Consider the following 21,922-nt stretch of genomic DNA (forward strand, 5'->3'; position numbering starts at 1 on the left):
AATGATGTTTACATCCACTAAAAGCAGTAGCCAGAACATACAATCATCTTGTCTAAGATGGATTTTTATTTTTACTTGCTGCCTCTTCATTTGTGGCTCTCAAACTATTACCTTGCATGACTTTTCTGTTGGCAGTAGTCTAGTTTTAAGAACATGAGCTGTGGCTTTTTGCATAATGGGATTTGTGAGGGGTGAAAATCTTAGGATAGATTGATGTTGCTACAGCAGTGCAGACTCCCTAAGCTTCTGAGATTTCCACAAGCACAACTAACACTGGTAGAAGACAAATCTCTTCTAGAATTTTGCACTAGTATAACTTAGGAGGATCTGAAACCCCAGGCCAGAGGCAGTCATACTGCTCTTCAGGTGGCCTTCAGCGGCTGAGTAATGAAAATCACCCGCTTTCAAGCTCTCAGAGTGCTCCATGGATTATTTGTGGTTCTGCATGCATCAGGCACGGTTCTTTTATGTACTGAGTATATTTTTGTGGTCTCTAATTCTCTCTTGCTTCCTTAGGGCTGTGTGCAAGAAGTTTGGGCTACACGTTAGCCGGCTGATGTTGGCCTTCTTAGTACTCAGCACTGGGATGTTTTGCTCATCTGCAGGTAGGTTTGCTTAACAATGACAGTAACAATTACTTTGTCCATAGAAAGCAAAGACCAAGAGGGAAACCAAAGGTCCAGAGAGAAGAAAATCCACAGCACTAAAATACCTCCCTAGCAATCAGTGGTTGTATTCTGTTGCAGGTATTTCTCATGGCAGATATGACAGAGTAAGTGTTGATTCAAATTATGTTCCCTGCATCACTCTTGTAATCTTTCCATTTCCAGGGCATGTTTATTTCTATTGCTGTCTCCAGTCTATCTGCAATGGGCCATGCCTTTTAAACAGGGTCTTGGCCTACCTTCCTTGAAGGAGGGTCATATTTTGGCATTGTCATTTGCCTTTGTGTCCTGTCCCCTCTGGCTGGTGGTACCCATTTGCCTAGCCAAGCACTTGGAAAACACCTGCTGTAGATAATGAGTAAAGTGCAAAGAGAGACTTTGAGCAAAGTTTTTTTTGCTTTTGTTGAAGTGAGAGTGTACAGTATAGCATCCCAGCTCCAATGGAATGAATGAGAGACGATTAGCCTTATCTTGGCCTTGTGCAGTTCTCCTGCTGTGGGAAAGCCATGCTAACCCTTTTCTTTCCTTGTGTTGCAGCTTTCCTCCCAAGCAGTTTCTGCATGTACACCACGGTGATTGCCATGACTGGCTGGTATATGGACAAGACCTCTGTAGCAGTCCTGGGGGTGGCTGCTGGAGCCCTTCTGGGCTGGCCCTTCAGTGCAGCTCTTGGGTAAGGAGAGGAGGACTGAGGAGTTTTGCACTTTGCCAAATGCTTCTTGCCTGGTTGGGGAGAGCTGGAGGAAGAAATTAGCAGGAACTGAGCTGCCAGCCTAGTTCAGGATCATTGCCACATCGATTTCTTTGCTTTTGAAGAACTTAGATTGGGAAGATTTCCTGACCCTAATATAACCGAGAGTAAGAGTAAGACTCGGGCTGGATGACTGGAATATGGAGCCCAGTGAAATGATGGTTCTGTTCCAGCTACTGCCCCGTTTGCTTTCAAGGCACAGGAAAACCTGCAGTGGGGAAAGACAAAGTCTCCAGTTGATACCTGGTCTCTCTTTCAGGCTTCCCATTGCCTTTGACTTGTTGATACTGAAGCAGAGGTGGAAAAGTTTCCTGAACTGGTGTGTGGTGTCATTGATCCTGTTTTTGGTAAGTGCCTGTAACAACACAAAGAGGGAATGGATTGGGATTGCAATAGAAGGGGTGGGTTCCATTAAGAAAATCACATGGAGCTTTTGGGCAGTCCAGCCAAAAGCTTCTAGCACTTTAAATAATAGATGCTTTCTTTCAGGTGCCCTTGGTAGTTGTGGACAGCTATTACTATGGGAAGTTGGTAGTTGCACCTCTCAACATTGTTTTATACAATGTCTTCACCTCTCACGGACCTGATCTCTATGGTGAGTTTAAGATAGCAAGACAGGAAGGGAGTCGGCGGTTTTCTTGCTGCTGTCTGGCTGCCGTGACCCACCAGGTCTTGATTGCCAGTCCTTTTTTCTGACGTGCTGTAAAGCAAAAGCAGCTTGCAAGCTCCAAAGGGCTGCAGTTCCAGCTTTTTACCACATGATGTCTCCCTCGAGCTGGGAATCCGCAGGCCATTGTCGAATTTCTCCACGCTGTGAGTTAAGCTGCTCTTGTTCACTTTCAAGTTCTGTAAACTGTCGTGAGATGTCTCAGCGTTACAGCAGAGAACTGTTAGTAGCAAACGTGTCTGAATGCTACGCGAGTGCAGTGGGCATAAGTGATACATGTGTGTGTTTGTCAGCTTCAATCGAGTTCTTGGCTGTTGCTCCTCAAAGTCAGGGTGCAGAACCTTGGGAAAGTGGGTAACAGTGCAGAATCCAGTTCTTTCGGTTCACGGACTTCCTGAGTCTGTACTCTGCCTTGGGAATCTCCTTGCTTATTGGCAGTGTATGGCCTGGGCTCTGCTAGAAGCAGAATCTGAGGTTACCATAAAGGCATCTAATCTGCAAGCAAATCATCTGCCTATGAGGGGTGCCCTGGTACTGGCTATTTAGAATACTGTGTGACCCAAATCTCAAGTCTGAACCTTCATGTCAATGCTGTGTTGTTTGTTTGGGAGCTCCTACTGCACTAAGTTGTTCATATCATGTACTTCTAGAGCTGGAAAGTAGAAAAGTAGTGTATTTCTAACAGGGTTTCGGAGGGGCTGGCAGAAACTTCAAGGAGCTTAGGGTGCAGGGTCCCTGCGTCATCTCTGTCATCTGTTTAAGCCCTGTCGAGATACTCTAGGAGGGATTCAGCAGTGGTTACCAGCAAGGCTTTCTCTGGCAGTGCCCTGCAGGGCATATTTGTTGATTCATTTGAAGGGCTGTTTTGGGTGGTGCTGAGTGGTGAATTGTTACTTGTGCTGTGGCGCAGCAGGGCAACAGCTGCTTTGCCATGGTTCTTCATCTCTGCAGGAAGGCTCTGAAGTCTGTTGCTGTGAATTTTCTGTAAGGAAACTCCAGGCTCTGTCTCTGATAGGTTTTGGCATGGGCTTGTGCCTGACCTCTTCCACACTGGTGCATGAGTTGTTTCCAGAAGCCTCCAGGGACCAATCTATTCTGAAGTGTTTTATTCATAGTGACATTCATATAAAATCCTCAGGCTAGTAAAAGAGCCTGCTTGAAATTGCTCTTTAATGCAATGTGGCCAGGACAACGCTGTGTGTTTAGAGAGCTTCAAAACACTTGGGAAAAATAACAGTACCAGGGGAGTTGAAAGGCTGGCCAATCCTTTTTGGCTTTGGAGCTGGGATTTCCCAACTTTCACATGATGGGAGCAGGAACTGCAACTGGAGGTTGCAGAGTCATCAACCCGTATCATCTTCAATGTAAGCACCACGGTATTTTTCCTTTTGCCTGCCTTGTCTGGAGACAAGGTTCGATTTTTATTATTTTTTTTTTACTTTAGCAATACACTTCTTCTGGATAAGTAGAGTCTGTTCAATGAATATTTCCCTGAGGTGATCAGGTTTGTACAGCCAAGGAAAAGTAGCTTCTAAGTGTATATCCTGAAGCCCGATTCCACTGGCTTTGGGATGTTTTTGTGTACGTATGTTACAAGAATGCACAACTTGTGACAAAAGTTTTGTCCCACTTTCTGTGATCAGAGCCTTGGCTGTGACTTGCAGTGCGATGGCACTTCGGGAAGCTTTGTTCAACTTGGGCAGAATGTGCTGGAGCTGTTTATATGACACCTCGCTCTGTTGAGTCCTGGTTCTTAAATAGAGTGAAAATAAACGAAATGCAGAAAGCAGACTGTTTATTATACTAGCACTGAATCAGACTTGCTTAGAATGAGGGCTGTGACTCATGATCAAATTATTGTGGCTTAGTTACTGCTCAACAGCTGAGTTACAGTTCCTGTCTGCATGCAGGCTTTTAGCCTGTGACAAACACAGGGTGGGGCACCTTAGCTTAAGCCTATTTTACAACTCTTCTGCTTTGTCCTGAGCCGCCCTCACCATTGCTTGTGTCAAGATGCAGCATGGTAGCTTCTTAATTTGTATTAACTCGTGTGTGAGTTCGATTTCTAGAAGTGCTCCTGGAGCCTGTCACGAAGCACAAAGTTCAAACCAGTTTCTGGCTCAGTGTCTGACAGTGCTTCCAGTTTGTTATCCCAGTGGAACCATAGTGCCGTGAACACATGGGCCACAGTGTTCTTCCCACTGCTTTCATCAGTCTCTCTCCTACAGCCCACATCTGCTCAGCTCTAGCATGTGGGATACTTGCAGGAAGTTAAATCTCTGTCATGGTCTGAAGGTGATGCTGTTGGAAGCATGTTCCAATCAGTGCTATGCATGGAGAGTTCTTCAGTGTTCCTCCCTGCTTGAAAGATGTTGTTCTGGGCCAGGACTTCTTGTATGCAACGGGGCAATGGGATTGTTCTTTTTTTATGTTGCAGTTCTTTCTCAGATCACCTTGAGTCCTTGTGGATAACAAGAATAAAAGCATTTTGCCCTGGGAGGCATTGAGACTGAATGCCTCTGAATGGGTGAGTCATCACAGTGACCAAGCCTATTGCTTTTTGCCTGGCGTCTGTGAATTATTTAACTTGCCTGTGTAATGCACTGTTCTCCTCTCAATTTTTTTTTTTTTTTTTTTTTTTTTTCCTCCTCACTCAGAGAAGAAAATTCCTCGTTGGAGAGGGAGGGGAGGTTCCAGTGCTTAGTTCTTAAAGGCAATTCAGTCACACTGCAAAAAAGTTTGAGGAAGTAGCCTTCTTGTTAAAGCCGTGCTTCAGACCAGCTGACCTCTTTATTAGCAGAGTCCCCCAGGTCACCTCTGGGCCTTTAAGACTGTGTCTGGATTGTGGAGGAGGTGTGCTTCATGAAGTGTCCTTAATTCCCGAGTTCCAGGCTACCAAATCAGAGACTAGACTAGAGAGAGCCATAGTTAAATTCCTTTACTTTCCATAGCAGCCAGAGCAGATAGAAGGGAGACAGTATGGTCCTTGGTACTATCCTTTAAAGATTTGGGACTTGGCTGCACTGTGCAGCTTAATTGTAGCCAGAAAACACTGGAGAGTAACAGTTTACATCAGTTTCAGAGGCTTTCTGTCTTATTCTGGCATCTTTTATGATAAAGTGGATGTTGTTTATAGCAGTGGGAGTGGGGAAGCAGGCTACAGAACCCAGTTCTAGTCCTTTTTTATATAAGGAGAGGCCTTGGTACTCCACAGAAGTAGTTACTAGAGTGGTCTAACCAGTGTTAACCCTGCTGTAAGTCTTTAGAAACCTGTAGTATTGTGTCAGAAGGGAATCTGGAGGTGGCAGGGCTGGGAGGAAACCAAACACACACTTTTTCTAATGTTCGCTGGAAGATTTACAGTGTGATACCCCAGACTGCCTCAGGTTTTCCCTCATAGGCATATCCCAGTTATCAGCCCTGATTTCTAGGAAGGGTAGTACGCTTCAGTCCTAAAATTATCTGCTTTCCGCACGTGTTCAAGATCTGTCCCAGTGATTATTTAGAATTGCTGTCCTTAAATATGAAAAGTCACCAACAGCGTGTAGAGAAGAAGGAAGGAACATTGGCACTATTGCAGTGTTGCCACAGAAATAACACTATCACGTCCATCACTTGACGTGATCTTTCAATCTGCTATATCCCCTATTCAGCCTTTTGCAGGCTGAGGATTGTGTTTACGTGGGACTTGCAAGAATTATGAAGCACGTGGAGGGAGAGAGAAGGTGAATTTCTAATAATTCACTCCCTTAAGGCCCCTTACTCCCCAGAATCCAAACTGCTATTTGCTTTCAGTGCAAAGGTTTCCTCAATGAACCTCAGTTGCTTGGACTTGGCCTTAGTAACTCCCAACAACATGTTTCTGACATTACTAGTGCAGCTTCTAATCATATTTAGCTGTAGGAGCTGCAGAGGTTTCGGGTTTTCCTTGCTGCTTTTCAGTTGTCTGATTAATTTCAACATGGACCCTATTTAAGTGGCTCTGATTGCAGGAAATTGCTGTGGCATGTGACACGTGTCACAACAGTGCAGTGATTAAAGCCCCCGCGTGTCATTTACTGACTGATTGAGCTAATCACACTGAGAGAGTGGCAAATGTGTGGAGTGGAATTGACATTCCTTATTGTTCAGGATTTTAAGCATCCTGAATTAAGAGTCCAAATAAATGACTGTTGGACTGGAATTTCTTTCAGTTTACATCCTTCGAAGCTTGCAACCAATATCCAAGGATGTCATGTTAGGAGGCAGAGTTAGCTTGCTCCTGCTTGGAGCTAACCTGCAAGAACAAATTGAAGTAGGGACATTTTAAATAGTATTGACTCTGTACGAAAATAGCCTCTGGATGAACTTTAGTGGCGGAGTCTTATTGGGGCAAAGAGTGAATGTGAACACTTTTTCTTGTTCCTTTTTAGTACATTTTGTATTTCTGCCAACATGGAGTATACATCATCACTCCAGAATTATAATGATCTCTTATTAACATTTTGTGTTTTTGTGTTATTCCTCTGTTACTTCTCTGCAATTAGAAAGAATGAATTTGGAGTCAAATTTTCTAGTTTTACAAGTTTCCGCCTCTACTTTCGTGCTGTGTAGGCTTTCTTAATGCAAGGGAATGCAAGAGTGAGTTCTGTGTCACAGAACTCTGCTGGGCAAGGCTGACTGCTAGAGTGGCCTGTGACTGATGAGCAGCAGATGTGATATTGACTACGACCCAGTGAAAAAGGAAGGAGAAAAATAATTTCTGAAAAGGAAGACAATGAAGTATCTTGGGCAGACATGATTGTGGGATACTCTGGTGCCTTTGTACGGCTGTTGACTAACTCCCATGCCACTGTTATGGCAGTTTTATGGGTGAGGGGCAGAACCATGAGACTGCTTTGAGATGGCTGAGGCTAATTCCATGGGGCTGCATCCTCTGTCCAGCTGCAAGATCTTGTGTCCACACCCTTTCCATTCTTTGGTTCCAGTATGCTTGCAATGGGGAGAATTGACGTCTGCTGCTGATTCTCAGTCTGTGTCAAGCAGAGAGGGAAAAAAGCTGCTGTTACATCTAGATCTCATACATGCTTGTATTTAAAAACTCTTGTTTTCTTTTCTCATCCTTTAGGTACAGAACCCTGGTACTTCTATTTCATCAATGGCTTTCTGAATTTCAATGTGGCATTTATTTTGGCGCTGCTTGTGCTGCCACTGACTTGTCTTATGGAGTGTCTGCTTCAGAAATTCCATGGTGAGTGCAAGACAGCTGTGAGAGCTAAGCACAGACAGCCTGGATCTCAACCTTGTTACTAAAGGGAGAGCTTGCCTGCCAAAGAGCAGCTTTCCTTTATTGGAAGTGAAACTAGGTTCAGGGAAAGTCTTTGGAATAATAGAAGAGTTCCTAGAGCTCATTACTCAGTTCAGTATTGACCCCACAATGGAGTTGCTGCACAGAGAGAACATGCAGTGAGATGCATCTACTTGCATGCTGTCTGGAAAAGGGCAGAAACATGTTTTTCTCTTTAAGGATGATTCCTGTGTTTCCTGCCTCCACCTCAAGAACAGTGTGTTATCCATACCCAGAGTAAGCTTAACAAGTATGGTACATAACCTTTAGGCAGACATGCAAATGCATTAGAAATAACCCCATCAGAAATCCTTGAGGGGGAAGGAAACTATGCACTCGTTGTTTCCATCTTATCTGCAGCTGGAAATGGTAGCTTTTAGAATTACTAGGGGAACCTTTGCTGGCTCTTCCATTGTTACTTTTTTATACCACTGCCAGAATCTTTTCTGCAGCAGCTCGAGAGAACAGAGTTATTATTTCCTTTTTGATTGTTGGGTCTGAGCCTACAAATAGGCATCCTCTGGTTTCTGCTGCTGCCGCCCATGTTGGGATTGAAGCTGGACTCTTCTGTGCATTGTGAAGGCACTCTTCAACTCGCAGGACTGAGCCCTGGTAGGACAGTCTTTCTATGCCATGCTTTGGGAAGTGTCCCTATAGGTATGCATATACTGAGATTAGAGAAAGGAGGAACCAGAATATTCCCTACTTCATGTTGGGCTTTCTCTTAAATGAAACGACATCAGTTTAAACACATGACATTTGGCAACTGACTCTAGAGAGGAAAAAGTTGTTGAGGAAGTGTGAATTCCTCTCTGCCATTTTCTTAAGGAAGATTCATTGAGCATCAGCAGCAGCCTTCAGATTCATCAGTCTGGTTAGTGTTCACTCTGATTTTTTACTGAATACAAGAAACAATAGCATCATAATCCTTGCCTATGTAATGGGTATTTGCTTATATCTGTTACTTGCATATGACTGATATACTGTCAGAAACCAGTAAAAGCTCAGTAGGAGATCCTGTAAATGCAAGATTTCCTACTGTTCACTTGGTGTTCTTGTACTTAACAGCAGGAGCAATTCTGCCGAGTGCTTTGTTCTTATTGTCTGTGAAATGCCGTTAGCTTAATTGCTTAACTCTGCTGTTGGGAGTAGCAAGGGGGCAGAAAAGGGACTGAAAATTGTCAGGCACTGTGGAACCTTCCTCAGTGTGACTAAAATTCAGGGTAATTGTTGTTATTTTTGAATCAGTTATTTCCTCCGTTAAGCAGAAGGTGCCTGAGAGACCTCTCATGCTGTTATTTTTGTAATGAAGCAATGAAGTTTGTGGAAACATCAGTTGCTAAACAACCATTTGTAAGTGGAAGGGTAGGTCCAGAGGAGATCCTTTCTGATCTTTGTATGTATAGCATAATGCACAGCAGGAAATACAGTACTTCTGACTACCCATTTAGACATGTCACTCCTTGATGGATTTAGTCTCTTGCTTGGATTCAGTAACTCAGTCACTTATTTTCTGCTTTTATTCTTCTAAAGTCTGTTGAAATTGTTAGTATTGTAGGAATCTACAAAAGTTCTCTGAGCAAAATTCTATACTGACTGTTTGCACACATTACCTGAATTTTAACAACACTGCTGCTCAGAACATGGAGTGTTTGTATCTGAAGGTAATGGCTTGGGTCTGAAGACTGTGCTTTTGAATGTGAAATGATTGTGCAAGAGGGGGAATAGGATAAACCCCTTGTTCTTACATTATTACCTTGCTGAGTGTTTGTTTCTCTTAGTTCAGAATCTGGGCCGTCCCTACTGGCTGACACTAGCTCCTATGTACATTTGGATCATGATTTTCTTCAGTCAGCCCCACAAAGAAGAGAGGTTTCTCTTTCCCATCTATCCCCTCATCTGTCTCTGCGGTGCTGTGGCTCTGTCTGCTCTTCAGGTAAGTTTTAGTGGAACACATTTTTTTTAATGAGCTCATACCTTTAGGAAGCATAACTGCTACCTGACTTCTTTAACATTGCTTCCAAAAGTTTGGGAACATTTGCAGAATATCTGCATCTGTGACACAATCTACAGTGATAACACAATTCAGGACTGTCCTATGCATACCTTTTGATCATCGTCTTTAATCTGTTAATGGTGCAGTTTTCATTTTTGAATCATGTTTCATGGATATGTGTTGAGACTCTGGAAGCAAAATGCACAGCTCTTCTAATAGTGAAGTGTGTGTGTTGCTGATTTGACAAATTTAACCATAATGTTCCTGTACAGGTTGATTGAGAGTATGCAAAACTATTAGCCCTCTGTAAGATGTGATGTGAAACCAAAAATATTTGGGATTTCCCTCCTGAGTGTCATACAGAATGAGCTCATCTAATAATCTTGGGCTTCAGTGCAGACTGCTTCACAGTCCAGCAAAAAAAGATCAAATTTCATGGCTTTATAAGGTGATCACATTAGGACCTTGTGTGGGATTGTGTGAAGTGATAAATGGTTGAGAATGTTTCCTTGCCACTAATTATTTCGCGACGACTTTGAGTTGTTCTCCTATCCCAAGTGGGAATTTCTGGTGAGGAGCAGTTGTGATGTTGTAGTGCCAACACAACACAACATTCAAGAGGTGTCAGAAGGATTAGTAACTTGCTTATAGCATTGTGCCTCCCTTGTCTGCTGGTACACAAGCTTTAAGGGGCAGGAATGTGTGTGTGTAGGAAATGTGTTTTGTTGTATCCTAGTAGGAATCCTTCACTGATTTGAAAAAGGAAAAGTTGTCTTGTTTAAGCATTGGGAAATTGCATCAGACATTTGGAAGAGCCAAAAATTGGATGTTTAGTAAATATCACTTGAAACACTTAATAGAGTAAAGCACTACCAACACAAATTGTTATAAACCTTCCCAAAGTTCAAAATTACTCATCTTTCCTCTGTGAAAGAGGCACAGGAATGCAGTTACTAGTCCCTCTTAGAGTACGGGATGTAGTTCCTCCTAGATATTCCCAGAAAGGCTTTTAAATTAGAAAAACCTAAAGGGCTTTTCTTTTAACAGAGCGGCTTGCATTTAAAGGTGGATGCAGAACGTGCTATATATTCTTTTATCCACCTCAAAGCTGTAGCTTGTGCAGACAGGGTAAACAACCATAGGTCACTCAGTAAATCTGGGTCATGGAACTAAGAGGAAGTCAGTCCAGCATTGAAAATGAGCTCTGCCTGTGTAGGAAAGTTCTACAGAAGTCTCTGAAAGGAACACTTGCTGCTGGTTGACCTGGCAACAACCAAGCTGGAGTTTTGGTAGAGAGCACTTTACAGCTTGACTAGAGGCCTTCCTAGGGAAAAGAGTTGAAAACATCTTTAAATACCCTAGATTATCAGTTAAGGTATGTGACTGAACCATGTGAGTTTCTGTGCATTTTTTATGAGTCTGAATGAAAAAATGAACACCAAAGATCTGATGGGAGATGCAGGCACTGCTGTAAGATCCTTATGAAAAATAGAATTTTGCTAAACATATAAGAGTTTGAGTAATTTTATATTGTCTTTTTTTTTTTTAATCTTTCCTCAGAAATGTTACCACTTCATATTCCAGCGCTACCGCCTGGAACACTACACAGTCTCCTCCAACTGGCTGGCTCTGGGGACTGTCTTCCTCTTTGGCCTTTTGTCATTGTCACGCTCTGTTGCCTTATTCAGAGGTTGGTATTTTAGACTTGCTCTGTGTGTTCCCAGGTACTGGTCTTGGCAAGTCTAAAGGCCTGCCGAAGTTTTGCTGCTTTGACTATAGCAGCACAGTAGAAATAAGGAACCTCACAAGTGTGGATGTCAGTGTTGCAGACAAAGGAAAAAGTTCTAATGGTTGCCATTAATGAATACATGTGTGTGTGTGTGTGTATGCACATTCGTACATGTACGTATGAACGTATGTATGTATTCATGTATCACTAGAATTATATCAGTTAAAAATCTGCTGCTCTTCACCTTCAGCCAGTACAACTATACTGATATAAAACCTGTAACTGCACTAGTATTAAAGCAGATACTTCAACTTTCAAAGGTACAATCCCACTCGAAAAAGCATTTTCCCATTTAAAACTCATAATTAGGTGTATGTGTCCTTAATGGAGATGGATTAGATATGGTCCATAAGTACTTTCTTGAATCAGAGCCATGCAGTCAACCTTCCCATCTCCTCAATGTTTTTTTGATTAATGGTAGCCATTTACAGGACAGGAGAATGTGAATAAAGGTGGTAGGCTACAAGCACTTCTAAGAGGAGGGGGAGCTTTAGAATCCAGCCACATTTTAGCATAGGCCAATTCGTTTATTCAAGAAGTTATCAGTTAAAAAGTTAGGTATGAACAATTTTTGGTAGTCTTTCAAAAGGAGTCATGTAAATATCACCTATTTCTTTAGCCTTATTTACAACTCTCTGCCTTCCGTAGGCTACCATGGTCCCCTGGACCTGTACCCAGAATTTCACAGGATTGCTACTGACCCAAGTATTCACACTGTGCCAGAGGGGAGACCGGTTAATGTCTGTGTGGGAAAGGAGTGGCACAGATTTCCAAGCAGCTTTCTCCTGCCAGATAAGTAAGTTGTTTAATGTAAAAGGTACAATTTAGTGAAATTCATAAGAAGGGGCACTTCTCATAAGAAGTATTTATGGGAGTAATCTTCAGGACCCTGTATCTTTGTTGACATGAGCATATCCAAAACAAAGGATTCTGAAGTTTTGAAAATTTGTAGTGTGACTGCTCCTCTAGCAGGGCTGTCTACCCTCAGGAATTAAATGTCCTTGGTTATGCTTTTGGTTTTCTCCACACAAAACGTTACTAGCTCCTGCATTTTCCTGCTGGGATTTCTGACCCTGTTCTCTGCAGTTGGCAGCTCCAGTTCATCCTGTCAGAATTCAGGGGCCAGTTACCAAAACCGTTTGCCAAGGGACCAATGGCCACACGAATAATTCCCACTGACATGAACGACCAAAACAAGGAAGAGCCATCTCGATATGTAAGGATTATATTCCTGTTTTCTTTTCCTTACCTTACTGTACAATTTGTATTAATATAATGCCTATGATTAGGTCTTCCCATTTGGTTTCATGTTACATACAAGTTACAGAGCAAAAGTGGGCTCTCTGCAGCACTTAGAAATTTCCCTATTTATGTTAGTGGTTTCTGTTTGCATTTCATCTGCCTATTTTTCATTTAAAGACATAATAATAATAAAAAAAAAAAGTAGAAGAAGTAATAATTCCTAGTCATTGCAATTTTGGGTTTAGTATAAGGTGTTACTGTGATCACAGGAAAGTGAACTGAATGAGTAGTTTGAAATCCCCCACAGAAAATGTTTGTCACTAAGCAGGGATTGAAATTTTCCTTTGTGCTTTCCTTTCTTTTTAAATAGAAGAGTATTCACCATAGTTGCAACTGAGGAGGAGGAACTTAATTTGGAACTTCACTGAAACAATTGCTCAGTGATTTCAGTGGGAATCTGTTAAGCTAATGTATAGTGGTATTATTAATTTGTTGCTTTTCCTGGTTGTATTGCGTTACCTGAACAAAAACAGTGCACACATATGACTATTTTAAAATTATTGTCAACTAACTTATTTAAAATTGTTTAGCAGGTTAATTGTTAGTACCGCACTAAAAAATCTTTTCAGTGCACTAGATATTTAGTCATCCTTTCTTTTTTGTCCTAAGGGTTGAATGAGAGGAGCTGCCAAGAAATGCACAGTCCTTTCTTCATTCTGTCTTAGCTTCTTGGAGGATGGCTTTGGTATGCCCATCAGAATGTAGGAAGCACTCACATGTAATGGACCAGCTCTCTGGTTAACATGAGTGGGTCTACCTGGGCTGAAGACAATAGACGTGCTTGTTTATGTGGCTCATGACTTTGACCTGTTAGACATTGTACAAGCACTTGTGACCTGCTTGTGGATGGAAGGCAGTACAATAACACAAGAGCAAATCGTGTGGGTAAAAGCAGGGATCAATCTTCTGGGTTAAAGCTGTCTTATTTTGAGCCTCATTATGTAGTTACTGGAAATGGGAAGGAGGCGTGTTCCCACCTGAGAGAAGCTGTCTGCTGCAGTGCATTTAATTTACAAAATCTTTAACTGTGTCATATTTTTAGCACAGACAGCTGGCTGGTGCACAGACTGTGACTAATGGAGCAAAACACACTTGTTCATGGTTGTTTCTTAATGTCACCCTACAATTTTGTTATTTCTCATGCAAGCAAAAGGGCCTAGGACATTAGAAATTAGCTACTAAATGTGAATTTTAAACGGAGTTTTAAAACTTACTTCTGACCTGCTAATAACACCAAGAGACCAAGATCTTTTCTCGAGTTTACTGAGCTTATGAGTGCAAGCATACCAAGATTTAAAAAAAAAGTTAGCAAGCACTGGAAAGGACCATCATAGCAAATAAATCTAAATAGCATGAATCTGTTGGTCACTTAAAGGGGAGAAAACAAATGGTTCAAAAGGATTATCTGAGGCATGGACAGCTTAAAACCAATTAATGGCTACAGAAATGGGACTGATCTCTCTATTTCAAGTATAAGTATATATTACTGCTCTGCTTGAAAACTGAAGAGTAAATCTCAGTGTTTTCTGTTGCTATGAGACACTGGGGAAAAGAGTGATTTGATCTTCTTCTTTTGCAATTCTTCCTTCCTTAATCATGTTGAACAGCACTTAACTTGTACTTGTTCTGCTTGGGAGATGCATTTGTCTCTGAAGCTGCTAAGAAAGAGATAAGGAGTATTATCTCTTACAAAGATGTATCCAAGCAGGAATAGTAGATTAGGCCTAAAAGCTGAAACTGTTAAAACCTCCTGACTTCAGAGGAAATTTTAACCACTTTATTTTCTCTTCTTCTCCTATTTCCTTTAGCTCTGTTTTGAACTGTAGGAACCACCTGAAGCTTGGTCTCATTTTTGAAATACGTGTTTCAGTGATCAGTAAAACATCTCTGGTTTTGCTCAAAACAGTTGAACTTTATCTGTGGCAAATCAGACAAGCTCCTGTTGTGCTCTGTATGGCCAGGCTAGCATCCATCCAGACACCTGAGAGAGACCTGTGGCTGCAGCAGTACAGCAGCAGGCTGTGCCCTTAGCTCCATCTCTGTACTATACCGTGCTCCTTTTATTCAGGATGTGATCAAATGTAGTTCTCCACCACTTAGCATAGCGGTAGCATCAAATAAAAAACGAGTGGGAGGAGGAAAAGGAAAGGAGAACTGAAGAGGATAGGACGTAATTTGGAAAAATCCTTGCAGCTCCGTTCACTAAGACTGACTTCTTTCTACGGAGAAACATTTCAGGGTCTGTACACCACTGAAGTCTTGTGTAAATCCCCAAATTAATGCTTAGGTGCTGTGTCAGACCTCTGACGGGGATGAATATTATCCTTAGCTTCAGTGTAACTTGTAAGAATGCACTGTGCTGTACTTGAAATAGTAGAAGGGAAATCTGTCTTTGACCTGACGGACAATTCATATGCATTGGAAATGCTAGCCCTTTTAGGGGAGCATTTGGAATTATGAGATGAGTCTTAGAGCTTGAGGCAGTAACTTGTCTTTCTCTGAATGATTCTACATCACTTACAGAAAAACTTGGTTAGTGGTTTGGGAGTCTTTTTGCTAATGAGCCAGTACCTCTCTCAGGGCCTGGAATATTCTTCTCATACAGTGCAAGAAATGGATTCAACATTCTCCTCAGATGAGTTTCCCATAGTGTAATTTCATTTGCCACTCAGTTGTGATGCCACGGAGCCATCTGGTATCCACCTAATTAAATTGTTTTCAGCCTAAATTTTACAGTAAACCCCAAAGGTGCTTCAGAAAAGTGAATTTAAGCATGTCTAAGGAAGTTTGCAATAAAATTTTGTGGGAGAGCAAACTGAAACGCGGGATACCTCAAGGAAGAGTTTGAGGGAGTTAAGACAGTATAAGGCATAGTCATCCTGGAGAATCTCAGCTGCCTGCATTTGAAATAAGTTATGGGTAGAGGTGTTTGCAAACCTGGCATAAGGGGCCTTAGCTTTTCATTTGACTAATCCAGCTATAGTTGCCCTGCCTTTTTCTTCACTTTCTCTAAGTGGCAAACTTAGGCAGTGACTCTAAGGAAATTTGTTTCCGTGTTGAAACACGTCACACATCAACTTTTTTTCCGAGTTGATGAGATGTACGCACATCAACAAGATGTTGTGCAGGCAAAAAGACACAACTGTGTATGTTGTGTTCTGCCATTGTTACTTAAAAGGAAAACTGCCACTTGGGAGAGCTGGCCTCCTAAGGAGAGCATAGAAATTTCTCATGAAGGTCCCAGGCCCTCCATGTAAAAGTCAGTGAAACCAAATGGACCAGGACTTGCTGTTTTCCCAACTTGATCCTGTTCCTTCTACCAGGCACATAACTTAGTAGTGTGAGTCCTGATAGGGTCCTTAGTCTTTTCCTTCCAGCCCCTGGTGCCCAGACTGTCATTTTAGAAAGATCAGTGGTCTGACCTTGCAAGAACTCCCCTGTAGCTTGTGCATTGAAAAGCCTGTGCATGAAAAGCACAAGATTGCAATCTACATTCTGTTCAGATCCCCTGAGGGATTAACAAGGACCAAGAGTTTGTGTCACCAGCTGAGAGACAATTTTTTTGTGTGTGCACTGTTGACGGCATCTGATTATGATGCTGAGTGATGCAGGGGCCATGGAGCCTGTTTTCTGACAATAATTAGTGGCAGCTGTAAACTGAGATATCACAGTTGAAAACTTTGTATTTTTTCTAAACTCCCATGTTAAGTCTCTTTCCTTTCTCCCTTGTATTCCACCTGGGTGAAATATCTGCACAACTAATGAGACTCATATTATAATTTGCAAGTATCTATTGATCAGAAGTTATGCCCTGTCTTCTGTTCCACTTAACCTGAGGAAAGACTCTGGTGATGTATTTTTTTTAATATCTAAATAGATGTATTCTAGTTCCCTGATGCCTCCCAAATCAAAATAGCTAGATTATTGAAGGAAACCTGGATGTGCTGTACTTCACTGGTGTCTTTCTTCAGAAATTTCAAAATCCTGTACTACATTTTAATGTACAGTGCTTAATAACATATCAGAAGTGGTAATTGTTGGTCCCTTTCAGCAGCTGGGGATATTGGAGTGCCACAAGGACAGCTTGCGGACCAGCAGAGCCAGAATAAGCATCCAAGAATTCTGTGTGTTCTGAGTTCGTGGAAAGAAATACTGGAGATAGAACTTTCAGATTAATCTGATTAGAAGTGGCACAAGATAGTTGCAAGTCCTGTTGACTTCTAGTGCCTCTCAGGTCACTACTGCAAGCTTTTGCCAGAAAACTCAGCCAGTGCCAGATGTGAGAAAGTGTGACCCTTGGCTAACAAAACTTAGTCTCAGCAAAATACCCAAGTACAGGATGGTAACTGGTAGTGCTTGCTCTCCTCCAGTGGCTGAAAATAATTATGCCAGCAAAAGCTCAGCCTTGCTGCTGTACCCTGCATCCATGAGGGGATCATTTTCCTGCTGTATTGTCATGGTATAGCTACCCTGGTACAATTTAAACATGGCCTTAGTCTTGGGATTGTTTCACTTTTGAAAATGTGACTTAGAGCACTTGAAGACAATTAGATACTCAACAGGAGGACATCAGCCCTTATTTGTAACCTGTCCTCTCCTCTGGATCATTTACGCTCAATGCAGAGGTTTTTACAGAGTATAGCCTCTTTTTTGGCTACCTTGTATGAAACTTATCTCACATCTGATGGTTACTATTAAAAATAATTAAAAAGGAAATTTGTTTTGGTAGGAACTCAAGTCTTCTTTGTAGCTACAGTTCACAGTCTTGGCAGAGTCTTTATTTCTGAGCAGCTCAAGTGCATATCTGTATGCGTACCTGTGAAGAGTGGGGAGAAAAGGGCAGGAGGTGGGGGCCGTTAGCCAGAAAGGATGCAGGATATTCATATAAATGAATAGTACAGCCTGTTCATATCCAAGAGCACTCTCCCCAGCAGGAAGGAGAAGGTTGTATAATGCGAGTCTCCTGAGAACATGGCCCACAGCTCGTTTAACTAGGAGGTCACACACATAATTCATTTCTGTGATGTTGCTTCCTCGAATGCATTTGCATAATTCGGCAGGGTGTTGCCAAACATTTTGGTCAGGGCAGAGCAGTTACTTGCGTCATAGGCAGCTGATAAAGGCATGACTGTGCTGATACCAAGTTCACATGGTCTGAGATGTGCAATGTGATGTCCATCTGCTGCAAGTGAGCTAGTGAGGGTCATCAGTGCTACAGGACAGGTTATTCATGCACAAACCCTGCCATAATTTGTGCAAGACAACAAGCTTACTCTACCAGAACTACTTACTGTTTTCCACGATTCTGCTTAAGCCCTGCTATGAGATGACAAGACTGGTACCATGAGGCTTGCAGAGTGAGCAGGTTGGGGAGCTTGTGTGATCCTTGTGGGTAACCCGTATTGGTGTTCTGAGCCAAATGTACTCTAATTGTGTGCAACTGATTGCAAAAGCACCTCCAAAGAAGGCATGAAAAATTAGATAAGTGAGGAGATTTCTTTTGCAGAAAGTTGGCAGATACACTGTTTCTTACAGGGGGATAAACTGGGAGCAGGAGGCACTGACAGAAAACAAGTAGGAACAGGCATAAGTAGGAACCCCCATAAAGGTTTTACTTGAAAACATTCCAAATATTTTACCATGCATCCTGCATGAAGCATGTCTCCTGTTGCTCAAAATTTAACCCCCTTCTCATGGATAAATAATAGCCTGTATAAAGGAACACATAAAGCAGAAGCCTACAGGAAATAAACCACAAAGAATGTCTGTCTTTCTGCAGATTGACATTTCCAAATGCCACTATCTGGTGGACTTGGATACAGCAGCTGAAACCCCAAGGGAGCCAAGGTATTCCTCCAACAAAGAAGAGTGGGTAACCATTGCCTACAAGCCATTCCTAGATGCTTCCAGGTATGCTTTACACATTTGAGAGGGAGGGAGAAAGGCTGGGAGGTCTGTGAATTAATTCTGTTCAATTTTCTGCTAGCAAAAGGAGCTGTATACAGGGAGGAAAGATACATTGGCAAATGCCAGCTTGAAAATACAGTTCCCAGTAAAGGCAGCTTGCTGGCTATGGTGGAACCTTTGTCAAACTTGTACTTGCAATATTTATGACCTAGGTTGCTTTAGAGGGTGAAGCTAGTTAAAAAAGGTGAGAAGGATTATTTTTAAAAAGAATCCTCCTTGTGCTCTTCTTGCTGAAGTAATGCTTTTCGGTTTACTTTCTAAAGGTGTATGTCATCTCCTCTCAATAAACTTTTGAAGCTGCTGTCTTGTTTCAGCTAAATTCAGGACAGGTTTAAGTCAGTCTCAAAGAGCATGAGCTCTCACAAATTTTGTGAAAGCTGGCAGATAGAGAGTGGAGGCAATCTCATTGAGTGAAAAGTCAGCAAGGCCACACCTTTCTTAGGCATCAGGGAATCCATGGAGGAGACCTCTGTTAGATTCTGTTCTTCATTAGTTCTGCTGCTCACTGAACAGCTTGCTTGCATGTCTGAACAGGAATTTCTGTGACAAGCAGAGACTGAAATTGCTCTCCTCCGGGCTAACAGAGTGTAATCAGGGTTTTCAAACTGGGAATGTTATTAATACATTCCTGCAAATGCAGAAATCCTCAGCTGTAAGGGGATGATTATTTAGTCATTTAAAGCTTTGGTCATGTAGCTGTCAGGACAGAGGGGCTGACTGGAAAAATCTCTAAAAAACTAACACAGAGTTCAGTCCCCTCCTTTTTTCTATGTGAGACCTTATTACTTCCTAGTAATACGACCCTCCAGGGAGGGGGGCTGTTAAAAGCGGTTGAACAGTGAGAGCGTGATAATGTTAGAGCAAATCCCAGGAGTTCTCAAATGTTCCCAGCTTGCTGACACAAACAAGTTTTCTTGGCAAGGTTTTTCATGAACTATGTTTTCCGAGAGACCTGCTGTTACATTTGGGCAGGACTTAACGAAGGGAGAACGAGATGGCCAATGAGTCTTACTAATGAGGCAATAGAAGCATCTGCATAAGAGTTTTGCAAAGGACTCCTAGTGCAGAGCACATACCCCTGAATGTGCATTTCTGCTCTGAAGACATTCATGTGTTTTAAAGCTGGTTTATCTTGCTGTCCTCTGCTAAACAGCCAAGTTGATTGTTTGAAAATGATCTAAAGTCTTTGAAATCCATCAGAGGCACTGAGTCAGGTCCAAATGAGCCTTTAAGACACCCTGGGTTAGCCATGGGGACATAATTTGCTAGGGGTGCTTTCAGAGGTAGCGGCTGTCTGCCGCAGAGATGCTAGCCTGCCTAATGAAAGCAAGGTGAATTATTCTGGTATGGCTGTACATCTCACAGACTTCTTCAGAATGTCTGGGATTCTCCACAGCTTCTTTCCACTTTTGCTCATTTTTCCTGTACTTAGCTGACCTTTGGTAGAAGGAGTTGGTCTGTCTCATGGGGCTTTTTGGAGCCCCACCCATAGCTTCTGAGCTTTTGATTAAAGCTCAAGAGAGACATACCACTGCTTTCTCTTCTGAACCCATTTCATATCCCCTTACGGGCTGTGCCCTGCTGAACACAAACCAGCATCTGTCTGGAAGCAACAGCACAGCGTATCAGCTTCTTTTGTGGGGAGAGAGTCTGCAATGGTAGGCCTCACCCCAGGATGGACACAAGTGTTTTGAATCCTCCAGGATTTTTTTTCATTCCTAACTTAGCTGGGGATTTTTCTTGTAAGGTGCATGTACATCTGATACCATCTCAATCCTGACCCTCCTGCAGCCTGCAATGCTGACTGGAATCAGTGCAAGGAGTTAAGCTAGAGCCAAACTCAGTACTGGGCTGAGTCCTTGTCACTCTCTTCACTGCTTTAATGCTGTGTCTGTATGAGTCACTCTTTTTTTTTTTTTTCTTCTTTTTTCCCCTCCTTCTTATTAGGGGAAATCGATAGGATTAAGGAATTTCCCTGTTTACAGCTAAATCCCTGTGTCCTGCCAAGCATAAATATCTGTCTGGCTTCTCAGGAATTTGGCTGAATACATAGGTAGATGTGGTGTTGCAACTCTGTGCTTCTAGGGGAGATGCTGTCAAAGTACTTCTTGCCAGGCTGAGCCTGGTAACTTATTCCCAAGTTTGCCAGTGAAAACCTGTGCAATCATTCTGATTTGATATATGATACTTTGTGTTGCATTTAGATCACCTAAACTCCAGCTAAATTCCCAAGCTGTATGTTTCTTATTGGCTACGTATCTCTGCAAGCCTTCAGCCAAACTCCAGTAACCCACTCAGTACGTGGATGTTGATGTCTGTGTGGTCCTTCATGTCTGGCTTGCGAAGGGAGAGCGCGTGTGGCTGTTATCACTGGAAGTAATAGCTTGGCTTGTTGCAGCAAAGGTAGCATCTCACCATGGAGCAGCAGCTTGTTGTGGGATGCTGGGAGTCACAGAGAACTGAAACTTCAGAGCATACTGACCCTGGTGATGATGAGATGTAAAGGCAGAGTACTGGGAGTGGGGATCATCTAAAGGTGGTAGGGAGAGAAGGGGATCTTTCTGGCTGCTGCGTCCTCCTTAACAAAACATGCTGTTGCATTAGTGGGAGACTGGAATAAGAAGAGCGTTTGCAGAGTGTGTCCTAAGAGGAGATCAGTCAGATCCTTAGCCCTGCTGGTGTCGCCTGTCAGCCTCCTCTGCTCCTGTTCTTGTGCTGGATGGAAATTCTCCATGCTGTTCCTTATCAACGCCTCCCAGCTGGAGCAGAGGGGAGGTGTGGTGCCTTCACCAGTGGAGAAGGCCAGGTTGCCATAGCAGCAGGTCTGATTTCCAACCCTGCTGGTAGTACCTCCAGAGCTCCCGCAGTTTGGAGCTGTGGAGGTCTGTCCCTTCAGCAGACCTTCAGCAGTCAGCACGTGGGGCAGCTCGAGTGCAGCTCACACTGCAGAGTGCTGGTGAAGGACTAGAAGGGCATGTATCTGGCACGTATCTGGCACGTACCTGGGGGTATCACTGATGTGGAGGGAGGAAAGAACCAGCAGTGTCTCCCTATCTTGTCACCCTGCTTGTCTGACACATTCTCTGTTCTCCCTGAAGAAAGCCAGAAACCATGGCCTGCCTAGCACGGCAAATGTGCAGCAGTGGGCACAGCTTCCCAAGACAACTTGTGGTACCGTGAAGAGCAGAAAGAACAAACCACGCAAGGTCTGATCTGCCCTGTTTTTAGCCAATGTGTCATTTAAAGGTATTGCATTTAAAATTGGATACTACAGACAAGGTCAAGGCCCCTTTTGCCAGCCCATCCACAACAGCATGTGCAAGAGAAATTTCAGAAAGGCTCTTTTTGGACTCCTGCTTCATAATTTTTGTAATATATTTTTCATTTCTTTCTGTAATGTGGCCCTTGGAGAAGAGGTAGGATGGATGAGTGATTAAGGGGCTCAGATGGAACTTGGTG

The 21,922-nt window shown here is 42.7% G+C and overlaps 1 protein-coding gene across 1 annotated transcript in view; it reads left to right on the forward strand.

The window, feature by feature from the left end:
- The window catches only part of ALG9 (ALG9 alpha-1,2-mannosyltransferase), a 33,577-nt gene that overhangs the window by 4,941 nt on the left and 6,714 nt on the right, over positions 1 to 21,922 (forward strand). Inside the window, exons 5-14 of the mRNA XM_074162383.1 lie at positions 517 to 605; positions 1,203 to 1,338; positions 1,676 to 1,763; positions 1,906 to 2,011; positions 7,191 to 7,313; positions 9,191 to 9,345; positions 10,966 to 11,095; positions 11,843 to 11,990; positions 12,281 to 12,410; positions 18,276 to 18,406. Coding sequence (XP_074018484.1) covers positions 517 to 605; positions 1,203 to 1,338; positions 1,676 to 1,763; positions 1,906 to 2,011; positions 7,191 to 7,313; positions 9,191 to 9,345; positions 10,966 to 11,095; positions 11,843 to 11,990; positions 12,281 to 12,410; positions 18,276 to 18,406 — 1,236 coding nt within the window. The remainder of the gene's footprint in view (positions 1 to 516; positions 606 to 1,202; positions 1,339 to 1,675; positions 1,764 to 1,905; positions 2,012 to 7,190; positions 7,314 to 9,190; positions 9,346 to 10,965; positions 11,096 to 11,842; positions 11,991 to 12,280; positions 12,411 to 18,275; positions 18,407 to 21,922) is intronic.

The sequence above is a fragment of the Numenius arquata genome, chromosome 22 (genome assembly GCF_964106895.1).
Source record: "Numenius arquata chromosome 22, bNumArq3.hap1.1, whole genome shotgun sequence".
Classification (NCBI taxonomy): Eukaryota; Metazoa; Chordata; class Aves; order Charadriiformes; family Scolopacidae; genus Numenius; species Numenius arquata.